At 39.6% G+C, this 13906-nt stretch overlaps 2 protein-coding genes across 7 annotated transcripts in view; both read left to right on the top strand.

Moving 5' to 3' along the window:
- The window catches only part of LOC119886082 (butyrophilin-like protein 1), a 164589-nt gene that overhangs the window by 60263 nt on the left and 90420 nt on the right, over positions 1–13906 (top strand). For 3 of the 4 annotated variants that reach the window (XM_038696609.1, XM_038696610.1, XM_038696611.1), the window contains one exon: positions 255–784. The exons of the other annotated variant lie outside the window; for it this stretch is intronic. The gene's annotated coding sequence lies outside the window, so the exon portion shown is untranslated. Of the gene's footprint in view, positions 1–254; positions 785–13906 lie in introns of those variants that run through there. 4 annotated transcript variants of the gene reach the window in all.
- LOC119886072 (butyrophilin subfamily 2 member A1-like) overlaps positions 1–13906 on the top strand; it is a 35185-nt gene that overhangs the window by 3958 nt on the left and 17321 nt on the right. The window contains exons 1-6 of one of the 3 annotated variants that reach the window (XM_038696578.1): positions 5392–5637; positions 6944–7222; positions 8023–8301; positions 8468–8608; positions 8762–8854; positions 10118–10345. In XM_038696578.1, the coding sequence (XP_038552506.1) occupies positions 5427–5637; positions 6944–7222; positions 8023–8301; positions 8468–8608; positions 8762–8854; positions 10118–10170 (1056 nt within the window). In that variant the 5' untranslated portion in view covers positions 5392–5426 and the 3' untranslated portion in view covers positions 10171–10345. Of the gene's footprint in view, positions 1–5391; positions 5638–6885; positions 7223–8022; positions 8302–8467; positions 8609–8761; positions 8855–10117; positions 10346–13906 lie in introns of those variants that run through there. The other 2 variants (XM_038696581.1, XM_038696579.1) reach the window with 2 other exon arrangements.

The raw sequence follows: 13906 nt of genomic DNA, 5'->3' as shown, positions 1-13906 counted from the left end.
TCCAGTCTGAAGAAACCTGCCAATAAACTGCACATGAAGGGGAACTTAACTAACTTTCACATCTCCTACATCAAATATTCAGTCTTGGAAAAGCTCCCACACTGGCGAGTTCAGACGTTTCTTTAGTGGAAGCAGTTTGTTCCCTCTGCCAGAGTTTAGCCAGTGAACAGTAGTAGCCTCCACCGCTCTGATAAGCATTGCACTTTAAGCTGTTGCAGCACTCATGTAACTTATTTTTTTGTTTTGTTCAACAGAAACACTCATTGATTGATTAACGGACGTTTTAAAGAGTGGTTACAGTGGAATCCGATAATTGCTGCATCCCTACTTTGTTACTTTGTATTTTTCATTGTCTAAAGAATTATGTGTTTTATTCATGTTGTCTTGTTGGTTTTGTTGTTAAGTTTTATTTACATTAAGTGTAACAAACCACTATTTGTGTTCTTTAAGTGAAACGTGTTTTGTGCATTTCTTTCCTCAACGCTAGTTTTAAAGAAAGATTGTGTTTTTAATCATATGAAAGAAAGAATACTGGTGCCTTGTTTCAATGACTTGAAGTTTCACTTTCTGGATGTAAGATGTCTGTTTCACTGTAAAGTTCACTGTGTGTGATTTTTGCACTGGTTCGTCACGTCACACTTGTAGATGCATACTGCCCTATGATTGGTCCAAACTAAATGTGAATCAGCATGCTTGTTAGTGAAAAAAGCTCTTCCAAATCTGTTTACCTTCATTTCCTGTCTACTTTAAGCTGTTACATAAAAGTGTTAATGTCATACAAACATTCCTAATGGTGTTTTTATTTTGAAGAAAAGAATAACAAAAAGTTGTTATCAGCCTGATTCAACACCTGTTTTTTTTTTGTTTTTTTTAGATAATCAAATGTTTAACCTCTTTTAAAATCCTTTGATTTTAAATAAAATACAGTTAATCAAAGGTGTTTTAGACTAAGGAAAAGGTCATTATGATGATCCAATCTTGCTTTTCCCCATAAATTTAGCAACCGCCAAAGTAACTATTTCCCCCCACACCAATAAAGTCTAAAATCTTTTCCGCTGACATTACATCATAATTTATTAGATGACGATTTATCTGAATCTGCAAAGTAACCAGTACCTAAAGTGGTCAGATAAATACAGTGGAGTAGCTTCAACTATGCACACAGCAGCTCAGATATACCAAGAGCAGATGAGTCTTTTAGTTGAATTCACTTTTATGGATGTGTTGAATGTTGTACAATAAGCATCTACAGTTAAATACCACCGTAGTGCCATAAATAAAATAAATGTAGAATTTATTATGTGGATAGTTTTTACATGTGGGCTGTCTCCATCCATCATCAGAGGAGTTGTTGAGAGATGTTTGTTCATTTCGGTCAGTATACACTTTTAGGTGTTTAGAATTAAATAGGACATCCACTTTTTCATCTACTGCGATGGACTGGCGACCTGTCCAGGGTGTACCCCGCCTTTCGCCCGATGTCAGATGGGATTGGCTCCAGCCCCCTCGCGACCGTGTCTGGACGCAGGTTCAGCGGTTGACGATGGATGGATGGATGGATTTACTAATTTACTTAAGATAGGGATTTTTTATGGTCTCCCGGGTGGCCAGCCGCCGATAGTTGTAACTCACTGACAGCTAATCTGATTTCAGCATTTTGCGGCCGCGGTCCGAGGTGCTGAATGTTTATCTGGACGCAGGTTCGAATCCCAGTCGGGGCGAAGGCTGTAATTCATGATAAAAGATAAACAGCTATTTTTTAATAAAATGATGTAAATTCCACTTTGATGAGCACCTTTCCTTCTGATTAATATGAAATAGTAGCCTACTTGTCAGAGAGGAGAATACTAATGGTTTAAGTATTCAATTTTAATTTCAACAGTACTGAGCTGCTGCACTACTTTTTATTTCAAGGAGCATCAGCTCAGTTTAAAAGGTGTACATAATTTTTTGTATAGAGAATTTTTTAAAGCAATGCCCAAAATACAGTTTGTTATATCGGTTTATTATGTAATATTACACAGCAAAAATCATATTTACAATCAAGGATGTTGTGTTAAATTCAAAATTGAATTAAACAATAACTTATTCACCTCAGCTTATGGTCCTCATGAAGCACAGACTTGTAAATGGCCTTGTTGTAAGTTAGGTATGCTGGCAGAATGTTTGTGAACCGCTTTTGGCAATTTATCCGACCACCGAGGACTTTTAAATAACCAGATCCACGCAGCTAAGGCGTGAAGCAAAGATGTAGTATTGACCAGTGGTGACAACAATCACCTAAGGTCTATCCACACAGGCGGAGACTTTATCTGGCTTTAGACAACCTGAAGACACTGGAGTAGGGCTGTGCAATACTGACATAAATACTATCTAGATAGTTTCTGGGATGTATATATTTTTGGATAATTAGAGAGAGAGAGATATTTGACATCTTTCAAAAATGTGTAAAAGTCATGTGTGAGAGGGGTAGAGGAGGAGACAGAGCGAGTGTTTGGTGTCAGCAGTAAGCCCTCAATTTAGCAGTAAATGTACAGTATAAGTTTCAGTGGCTAATGGATAAAGACAACAGCATCTCAAGACTAAAGTGAAGCTCCTGTGTGTTGCTTGTCAGTGAAAGGGGTTAGCCTAGATGTTAGCATCGACTTCGGCCCTGGAGAACATCAAACTCTCCTCTGTGCTACCCGACAACAGTCCTGAAACCGAACAGGACATTAACTGCTGGTTACTAATGACATTAATGGAAACAGGTCTTATTTATTTACAACTGAAGCATTTCGTGAAAACAATATAAAAGCACTTAAGGCACCAGTGCAAGTATGAGTAAACCTTTTCATCTGTCACCAGTTAAGCTCTGAGTTCTGTTGAAGCTGTTGTCTTAGTGGGTTTGATTCTGTCATCAGTGTAGTTGTGTTTAAACCAGATCTTGTTTTTGTGCCGGTACCTCTGCTGGTTCAGGTCTGTCGTGGACAGCTGACTCCCGGAGCTTTTTATATTCTGTGCGGTGGTTAGTTTGTGGTCTTTCACAGCAACCGATTGTTGACAGTCAAAGTCGACGTCTAGCTCCATGCAAGTGAGGTCGATCCAAGTCTAGGAATTCAGTCTAACAACTTAACGTTAGACTGCGAGGCTGGTAGCGTCATGAATCTTTCAGCAGCAACATGTTTACTGCATGCATGACGCAGTGACTGATGTGTTTTTTGCAAAGCGAGTGACGTAGCCTACTCGAAAATGTCTACTCACACACCATTAAAACAACAATTAAGATTTATCGTAGAAGATACATGCCCATACATGGGAGAATGTAATTATTTCTCAGTCTCGCCATAATGTCACTCTCTGGTTTACCCCCCCGAAAAAGGGATGGGAGCGCAGACACAGTGTCAGTGAGTTCTGGACTAGTTTTAAAAACCCATAGTGCTTTTCCATCGCTGGCACCAGCTCATCTCTACTTTGAGTCGCTTTTGGCCCGCCGTCCTCTGTTTTCCATCGCAGGTAGAACCACCTCAATGTAGCTGGTCCATTACTGTGTGGTGGCTCAGGGGTATGAGGGGCCGGTCTGGGTGTCAGTGGGGGAACAACAGTAAAAAGGCCCAGCTGAGAGAACAAAGGAAAAGCTAAATTAGCGAGATGTCATAATTTTACAAGACTTAAGGCCACAGCAACATCTTCAGAGTAAAGAAAACATCTTACTGTGTGGTGGCTCAGGTGTATGAGGGAAAGAAGAAGTCTCAGAAGGTGAGAGGGTTCCTGGAAAGATCAATGTATGGTTCAATTAAAACCAAGAAACTCTGTTTACATTTATTTATTAACTTTTTAACACAGCTGTACATCCTTATAGATATGTATAAGACTCTTACAGGCCACATTGTAGACATTGTTTAGAAGAAAATACAACTGAATATAAAATCTTCCCGTGATACACACCTGGTGCTGAGACCGTCTTCTCAGTTTGCTGGTGACTAGGAGCTCTTTCACCAGAAACTGCAGCTCAGGAGGAAGGGGCTCCTCTCTCTCTACTGTAGGCATGGCGGGCCTACGAAGACAGAATGACAACAAGATAAGAAAAAGCACTCACCAGTATATGTCTGAAGTATAACAGAATTACTACAGAGCATAAGACAATACACTTTATTGATTAACATGAAAGTTTTGCAGATGGAGAAACAAATTACACCGTTTTACCATCTACTAGCGGCTCAAGCAGTTTCCTTCGGGTGTCAGCAGGGGGTCGGTGCAGTGAAGCAGACGGTACTAAAACAGACAACAGTCGCTGTTCACCTGCTAAGTCTTAAAAATTGAATGAGTACTTCATTATAATATAAAAGATAATTGGTAATATAATGGTGATGCACTTCATTCACACAGTTTGGTCTGGATGCTCAATTAAAATACTCTTCTTTAGCCTTTATAAGTCTAAGCAGGTGACGCAATATAGATAGATTTTTCTTGCATGAAGACAAAAATGGGTACTTACCCTCGCTACTGAGCAAATCAGTTCATGAACCCTGCTGGTTACCAGGAACATCAGCAAGTGATGATGATGATGATGATGGAGCAGCAGCTGGCAATGCACAAAAAGATTCAATGGTATAACAGATTGGCATTTAATAACACTGTTTGACCAAAATTGTGTTTGAGTGTTCAGTAAGTAAATTTTCCTTGGTGGGTGATGTGCTCTGCATTGCTTTCTCCAGCTCCTCATCACCATCCATCACTGTGACACAGACAGAGAGAATTAGAGTGTTGTAAAAACATGTATTTCTGCTTTGTACTTTAAAGTACTTTGGTTTACAAGCACATGTTCCATGACTGAGTTGTATTTTCTGTATAGCCATGTGCAGAGCTCTGTTACCTCAGATATATACAACCTCATTCAATGCAAGTTTTAAAAAAAAAGAATCTAACCTAAAATGCTCCTGTGTTTTTTCAAATTTGAACTGAAAAAACACATAATGTTGATTAAAAGATCATATGTGAATCACAATATTCTTGCAACTCTCCCCTGATGTTAGCCAGATGTGCAGCAAAGACAGAAGCACAAATCGATGTCATTCAACAGTAAAAGCTCCGACATTCCCACAGACATCGCTGATATCTGCTCATTGTTTATCTAGTCCTTCGTCAAAATGTATAAAAGTCCCTTACCTTTGTTGCATAAAACACAATGTGCGGAGTTGTTGTTGTTGTTGTTGTTGTTGTTCAGCTGTTCGTCTCCAGTCACCGACCGAAAAGACGAGGAGAGACGGAGCTGAAGCGCAACAAAGCGCTGGTGGCCGGAAGGCGCATTATATTACATTCAACAGCCATTACAAAACGAGGAAGTTCGTGGACCACGCGGCATACTGTGCGTTTTGTTTTAATTGAAATAACGTTAGATGTAATGTTTAGTATTAGTGTATACTTGCTCAGGGACACGATGGTGGATGGGTCACAGTGGGGAATTGAACCCGGGTCTCTCGCACCAAAGGCAGGCGTACATTTATTTTGAAATATCTCAGCTAACAGCAAGTGAAGTTATCTGCACCGTTATCGTTAATTTAAGTTACTTCTCCAACATGTCGACAGTCCAGGAGCTTCTGTTCTTCTGTTTCTGTCTGCTGACTTTGTCTGGAAAAACAGCCGGACTTCCAAACGGTAAGAAACATAATGAGCACAAACCTTCACATACGAGGGATTTGCTTTGGTGATGAGGTGCTACACGTAGAACTATATAAATATGGAATGGACAATGCAAGTTATATAATAATAATAAAAAGAATAGAGAAAAATAATACAACTGTTAGCAGAGAAAGAACAACGTTGCACATATTTACATGTGCATTACTCTGGGTTTGTGTTGTGCAGAAGTAACACAACGGAAGATAATATTGTGTACATAGCTGCAGATGGGAAGAATCTGTTTTTGGGGTGGGAGGAGTCAGCTGCAATCTTTCCTGCTCACCTCAGAGTCCTGGAGGAGTACAGGTCCTGAAGAGAAGGAAGATTGCAGCCAATCACCTTCTCTGCAGAGTGAATGATGCGCTGCAGCCTGCTCTTGTCCCTGGCAGAGGCAGCAACGTGCCAGATGGTGATGGAGGAGGAGAGGATGGACTCAATGATGGCGGTGTAGAAGTGCACCATCATTACATTTATTACATTAATATACAACTTGTTTATATTGCAGTACATGTTATTACTACAGTAGTCTTCCACCGTATTATAATGTATTCATTTATATTATAGTATATCATGTAAAATTATAATTTGCAAAGTAAATACAGTTTTTAAGACAAATGTAAGCGTAAAAGCACAAGTATCTTAAAATTGTATATAATGACAGTACTTGAGTAAATGAGTATGTAATACCAGTGCACAACAGTGAAGGTAGCTAATTAGCTTCACCTCTAGATAAAGATTATTTAATTATTAAACCTGACCCTCCACAGACAGCGTCCTCCTGGTTCATTAGATGTTCAGAGTACTTTGGGAGCTGCCCACAGGCTGTTGTTAAAGAGCCATCCAGAGTAGTCCAAGACCTTTTCATATTTGGTTTCATCATCACTACTGCAGAGTTGTGGTGTTAAATGTATTTTGAAATGTCGTCATGATGATCTTCATCATTATGATACAGGACAATGTTTGCATTAAAGTGTACATGCAGATCAGAGACATTAAACTCAAAACTCTCCACTAGTTTCTCCTGATGTGTGTTTAAGGTCGGACTCTGTGGGTCACGATGTAAATGGCACATCAGCCTTTTAAACTGTTGGTGAAACTGTGTTCAGTCAGACTCTAGCACTGCAGTAACTGCAGCACGCTACAGATCACAACATCTCACTCTCACTCTCACTTTAATCCTCATTTACAAGCGGAGAAGAGACGAACAAGAAACATCAGTGTTACATTTATAATCCTGTTATTGTCCTTTTATAGCTGATGTGTCTGTTTACTGTGTTCACAGGAGCATCTCCAGAGCCGTCTGTCAGGACACTTTATCAAACGCAGGACGTGGCCCTGCTGCAGTGTGAAGTTCAAGGTGCTTCTTCAAAACCTACAGTAGAGTGGCAGGACAGTGCTGGAAACAAACTTCCTGCTAAAGAACCACAGGTCTCAGAAAGAGGAGGCAGCTTCTACATCATCCTCCAAACTACTGTGAAGAAGACCGACCGCTATCGCTGTGTAGCCACACAGGAGGAGATCAGACATCAGATTTATGCTCAGACCTACGTGTTTATCTGTGGTGAGATTCTTTAGTGTTCCTTTACAGCAAGTTTTCTTCAACTCGAGTAGTTCACCTGTCACCTGCTCGCTCGCGCACACACTCTCACACTCACACACACAGACAGCCGCCCATCTGCCCCCCAAAGCAGTCAACCTGCAGGTGTAGAGATCAGAAACATTAAACTCAAGACTCTCCACTAGTTTCTCCTGATGTGTCTTTAAGGTCGGACTCTGTGGGTCACGATGTAAACGGCACATCAGTCTTTTAAACTGTTGGTGAAACTGTCAGACTCTACCACTGCATTAGACTGTAATCTTACTCCCTAACGTTACACTGATAACTGAAAGATGATTTTATTATAATTAAGATTCTTTTCTGTGGTTATATGAAATCAGTGGAACATATTTCTCATTGACAAAATATACGCACTTTGGGGTGAACATGCTTTTGAATTATTTGAATTTAGCTTGACAAAAGCTAAATATTAATCTATAAAATTATATTTTTGTGTAGGGCTGCAACTAACAATAATTTTTTTTTCTTTTTTTTCATTTTTCTTTTTAATTTTTGTTTTTAAATGTCAGGAAATAGTGAAAATGCCCAAAGTGATGTCTTCAAATTGCTTTTTTGTCCAACGAAGAGTCCAAAACAAAGTCCAAAAAGATATTCATTGTACAGTGATAAATGGGATTAATAGAGGAACCGTTACTAAAAGTTTTTCTGACTCTTACATACAGTGTACTGGGTATTTTGGGGACAAAAACTACATTTGTAGTGCTCTAACTGTTTGTATTGTTTTCTTATTACTGTGTTCACAGGTGCAGCTGCAGAGCCGTCCATCACGATAGTTGATGTCACAGAGTTTGGGGTCCTGCTGCAGTGTGAAGTTAGAGGTGCTTTTCCTAAACCTACAGTAGAGTGGCAGGACGGTGCTGGAAACAAACTTCCTGCTGAGGAGACACAGGTCTCAGAAAGAGAAGGTCACTTCTACATCACCCTCCAAACTACTGTGAAGAAGACCGAAAACAACCGGTTCCACTGTGTAGTCCAGCAGGACGACATCGGTCATATGATCAGTAATAACATCACTTTGCCAGGTGAGATTCATTTCAGTGGTTTTATCTGCAAGTAGTTTTACATGTTCATAGATTTTAGCAGCATGGCCGCCTCAGTAGTAGTTCTGTGTAGGTAATAACCAGCGTGCTGTACATGATATACAGTTTACATTCTGAGTGTGACTCTAGGTTTTGTTGTGTGTTTCAGAGAAACTGTTTGAGGACACGTGCAGCAGAGGGGACGTAACAGGATGGTTTCTTTGTGGATTCTCTTTAGGAGCTCTACCTGTTGCTGCAGTTCTAGTTTTGCTTGTAGCTACAAAGTTCATCACAGTACGCTGTAATAAAGGTCAGTTTATATAATGGATTGTATCAACATATTCATCATGTGCAGACATCAACATCACAGATGCTTGACAGAAACCATCTTGTGTCGAGATGGTCTCGTCCTCTCAGATATACGGTATTAGTTTTTTAAAATTTTATTGCCTTTATTGGACAGGAGCAGCTGAAGAGAGACAGGTAAACGGGGAGAGAAACAGGATGACATTCAGCACAAAGCTGGAGGTGGAATCAAACCCTCACGCTCCACCAGGTGAGCTACCGGACTTATGTTGTAGCCTTTATTTATTTATGAGGCATCTATCTATCTATCTATATAAAAAAAACTTTTGTTTAAACAGGAAATGTCCCATTGAGACACAGTCCTGCAAAGCACAAATAAAATACAATTTTTCAACCATGAGCTGAAAAACAATACATTACGTAAATTAAAATACAAGACAGATTTACACACAAAGTTTACAAAATATTTACATGGACAAAAATGCAAAGAGTTTAAAATATATTAAAAAAAACGAAATAAGGACTAAATGTAGAGATCTACCTTCCGTTAATTAAAACAACTGCATATGTCCATCAGAATGTCAGATATTCTTTTTTTAAAAGCAGCTAAGGAAATCCGCGCACCAATCTTAAGCTCAGACTGGAGTTCATTCCTGGACGAAGGGCCGTAGTAAGACAGACTCCTCTTTCAAACAAAGTAGTTCGTCACTAGATTTAAATATTTGCTTTGCATATGAACAAATTTTAAACAGATATAAGAAGGCAAAAATCCTAAAATAGCTTTATAAATAAAAATGTGCCAGTGTAGCATCCTGCGCAGTTTGAGTGACAGCAATTTACCCTACTGTATAAGATGCAGTGATGTGTCTGATAGCCAGCGTTTGTGATGAACCTGAGAGCCGCATGATAAAGAGGGTCAAGCTTTGTCCAGCCGGATACCCAAGTATTTATAAGTATCAACAAGTTCAATGGCTTCGTCTTGGTTGTGTTAATAGCGAGAGCTGGGACTTTAGTATTAGTAGGTGCAAATATCATCACCTTTGTCTTGTGTGCATTTAAAAGTAGCTTCAAATGAAACGGGGCAGATTGTGATGAGGCAAAGTCTGACTGCAAATTTGCACAGGCAGTCTCGAGTGTAGGGGCACAGCTTCTGGTTCTCATTCTGATCGTTAAAAAAATATAGCGAGTTGTAAAACATAACCGTCCAATAAATGGATGATTCGACATTTTGATTTCCCTAAATGTCAATATTTCGTCTTACAGAGTCTTTAAACAGATCTAAAAGATATTTACCCCATTAATGTCACCGTATTACATTTTTAATCCAAATATTGCACTTATATAAACATTTTATTGTCAGCTGCTTACCATATTTTTACCAATTACTATAATATTGCTATACTAGTAGTTTTGCATTGATGCTATCTTTAAGGGCAGGTTCACACCAAAATCTCCGTTTTCTGAATCGAAAGCCAAGTTGACTTTATGTAATATATACTTTTCTTTTCTGCAGGTTCTCCTGAGCAGGGAAACGGTTATCATAAAGATCTTCCAGAGCTGCTGTGAAGGTGTGTGTGAATCTGTAGACTGAGTCACGCATGTTAGTCACAAACAACCAAATACTGTTTTGTTGGACCATTTACATTTACTCATCTGGCAGACGCTTTTATCCGAAGCGACTTACATTTGAGGAACAACATACAAGCGTCAACAGAGCATCAGGTACAGATCTACAACTGACAATACATACTAGTAAGAGCAGCAATAAATACTAGTAGAGCTCATAGTTATATTAGTATTGGCAAGTTCGAGTCTTTTGACAGACTCGTTCATTCAAATCTCTTTGTTTTTTTGAGTCATTTCGTTCATTTGAACTAGGCTGGTTATTGCGGCGCTGCAGCCCTCTAGTGGGCGATTAAAAAACAGGAAGGCTGCCTGGCTTGCTTTAATTGACAAAGTATAATGGACAAATTCACCTCTTGATTATTGTATATCATCATTATATAACCCCCCTGGGCCCACAACTAAATTCAAACCATGTAAAAACCACAGAAATATGCTGTCTATATGTAATCACCACTACTCTGGCTAAATCCGTCCATTGTCACAATCTTTCCCGAGTAGTATACAACCAGACCAGCCACATAAAGGCTGATGTATATAATTACTATCATTATCTCTAAAGTGCTCATTCATACAGCAGCCTAACGTCCCTATCCAGGAGTAAAATATTAATATCAGATTTGCAGTAAATATATTGAAGTAATAAGCTTGATACACTATATGAATAAACACACTCTTATTAAAATTCAACCAATTTAATAATAATCTGGATCAAGCCACCAAGTTCTTAAAGAACTCCAGCACAGAGAGATAATATTAACACATTATATAAATGCAGCAGTTTGGCAGGTCTGGACGCAGGATGGGCCACATCAGGTCCAGATTCTGCAGACAGAGAAACACACATGAGCACGTCGCTCTCAAACACTGCAGGTTGTTCACCAGTCACGAGCTGTGAAACAACAGCTCGGCTCTGTTGATGAATAAAAAGGAAAAGTTACGTTGCGTTCCCTGGCAGACCTGGATCAGCTGTTAGCTGTTTACAAAGCTAACGCTAACGTTGCTACGTGGCTGTGTTTTAATGTTTTAATGACCGGGTCTGTTTGTTTTGGAGAGGAGACGACCTCGGAGGTAATTCGGCTCCAGGTAGAACCCTGTCAGGGCTCTGAAGTGGACCCAGAACAACTCTCATCAGCTGTTAGCTGTAAACACTAGCAAAGTTACAGTAATAACTATAACTTAGCACAACATCACTGCGCTGTAATAACGTTGTGCTTTGTTAAATGTCACATACTTAACAAGAAAGCTATATAATATCAGTCCAGTGACTGTTACCTGACAGCCGACCTGCCTCTCTTTCTCCACAGTAGCTGTCACGTGACAAATGAACGACTCAAACAGACCCACAGTTGAGAGTCGTGAACTAATCAGTTCTGTTTCCTGTGCTGACGCAGCTGCCGTGTGACGAGCGAACGTAAGAGTCCAAGATCCTTCACGCATGCGTGAAAATGAACGAATCACTCACTGAGACGACCCGTTCCTCCCGAGTCATACACACGACTAGGTCTAATGAACGAAACGTTCTTTGAACGACACAACACTAGTTCATATCACATCATTGGAGTAAATACCTAGCGAAGGAAGAGTTAACAAAAAAAGTACAAAGCAGTACAAGATAATTGTAGGGGATAGAAGAAGAAGAGCACAGGAAGTGCATGTTAGATGTTAGGAGTTAGAGGTGTTATAAGAGGAAGTGTTCTCGGAAGAGATGAGTTTTCAGGAGCTTCTTGAAGTTAGAGCTCTGATGGCGTGTGGTAGCTCGTTCCACCACTGTTGGCAGCATTAGTGACTTGAATCTGATTCTGGAGGCCACGGGGAGCCAGTGGAGGTCACTGAGTGATGGAGTGACATGAGTCCTTTTGGGCTGATCAAAAACCAGATGCGCTGCTGCGTTCTGAACCATTTATAAGGGTTCAGAACGCAGCAGCGGACCAGTAGAAGAAATATTGTCAGACACTGTGGCTCCCTTAAAGGGATAGAAAGGTACTGTAATCCAATACACTTGTAGTTAAATATAGCGAATATTTCCTCAGTGTGCTCCGGTTTTCCTGCACAGCCCAGGCTCTGCAAATGGAAAGCAAAGAAAGTTGTTCCAGCCAAGAGCGAGAGAGAGATCAATTAACCGGTACATTAGACCGCTCTGGACTCCTGGCACTATTAAGAAACAAGCCCGTCTGGCACCAACAACCACGCCACATTAAAAGTCTCTTAAATCCCCTTTTCCCCGGTTTGAACTTCAGCAAGTAGTCCTGACCCCGTCTACTTGATTTAATGCATTAAGTTGCTGCCATGTGATTGGCTGATTAGCTATTTGTCTTAAAAAGCGGCTGATCCGGTGTTCCTAATAAAGTGGCCGGTGAGTGTAGACTTCTACAATTGAACCTCTTTATGCAGTCAGTGGAGTCGCCACCCTGTTGGCCTTTAAAAGTATTCAGCGCTTCACCCAGAGATTCTCTCATGCGTCTCTCACACTGAGTCAAAACTACTGAATTATCCACTCGATGTTGTTAAAGACATGATGGCATCTAAATGAAATGGACAAAGCTACATACGTATCTCAACACAACAGAGCTTTAAAGGGACCTGGTAAAAGTAGAATGGATCAAATCCAAATATTTATTTCCACAAACTCAGGGGCTAAAACCAAAAAGAACAGGTACCCTAAATAATCAGGTGGCTTGTTAAACCAGCAGATCCCAGATCTGTAATGTAGCCTATATAAAATGTAATGTTTACCTTAACCATGTAGTGCCTTCAAACATTCAAGCCCGCCAGTCCACGCAAAGTCTGGATTTTGGCGGCTGTTTTGTGCGCAAATTTTGTCAGAATATTTGTGTCGGAGGAAAAATCAACAAAAATTCTTTATTTTGTTTTTTGTTTGTTTGTGAAAAGGTGACTGAACTTTACTGAAAATGTTTGCAGGGAAAATCTAATGTTACTTTTTGTATTGGAGTTCACTTGTTTCAGAAAAGTATGTATTTGTAGTGAGAAAACTCAGTGTTCAAATAAGCTACTTAAATGGTCAGTCCTCAGTGAATGTATAATTTAATATTTATCATGGTGCCAAGGAGTCAAATACAATGCTGACTGTTATCTTAATCTTGCTGGTGCTGTTTTTGAACAATACAGTGTCATTAGCTTGAATGTATTCAAATTAAATGAAGTTAATTCCACGTATATTATAGTGAATATACAGCTGAACCAGTCTGTCACTTACATGTTAATATGTAATGGTTCTCGCTTTGTTGTAGCAATTGTTTATATTGAATGTGCTCGTTTCTCTTGAACAATGAGCACATTATTCATTATGTAAACAATGTATTTAGTTATATTTCCATTGTTTCTTAACAAGCCACTGTGTGTATTCTTGAGGTCAAACATGTTGAATTTGAAGATCCCCTATCTCATGTTTTAAGTCACATAAAAGTGACCTTATTAAATAATAGTTTGTTTCTTATCTGGTTAAAAATGACTGTAAATATGTGTAATTTTAAACGTTTCGTCCAAAACTGCGCTATGATTGGTCCAAACTACACGTGATGTCACACAGCATACTTGTTACTGTACGAAGTTCCCAGTCGGTCCCCAGACCTGGTGAAGTAGCGACGGCTGCTCCAAATGTGTTCACCTTCATTTCCTGTCGTCTACTGAATAAAAGCATTAATGTCACACAGACGTA

This window comes from Micropterus salmoides, unplaced genomic scaffold, assembly GCF_014851395.1.
Source record: "Micropterus salmoides isolate LMB-PRFRI ecotype aquatic unplaced genomic scaffold, ASM1485139v1 Ms_hic_scaffold_4, whole genome shotgun sequence".
NCBI lineage: Eukaryota > Metazoa > Chordata > Actinopteri > Centrarchiformes > Centrarchidae > Micropterus > Micropterus salmoides.
The sequence above is the reverse complement of the archived record's forward strand: the minus strand, read 5'-3'. Positions and strand labels throughout refer to the sequence as shown.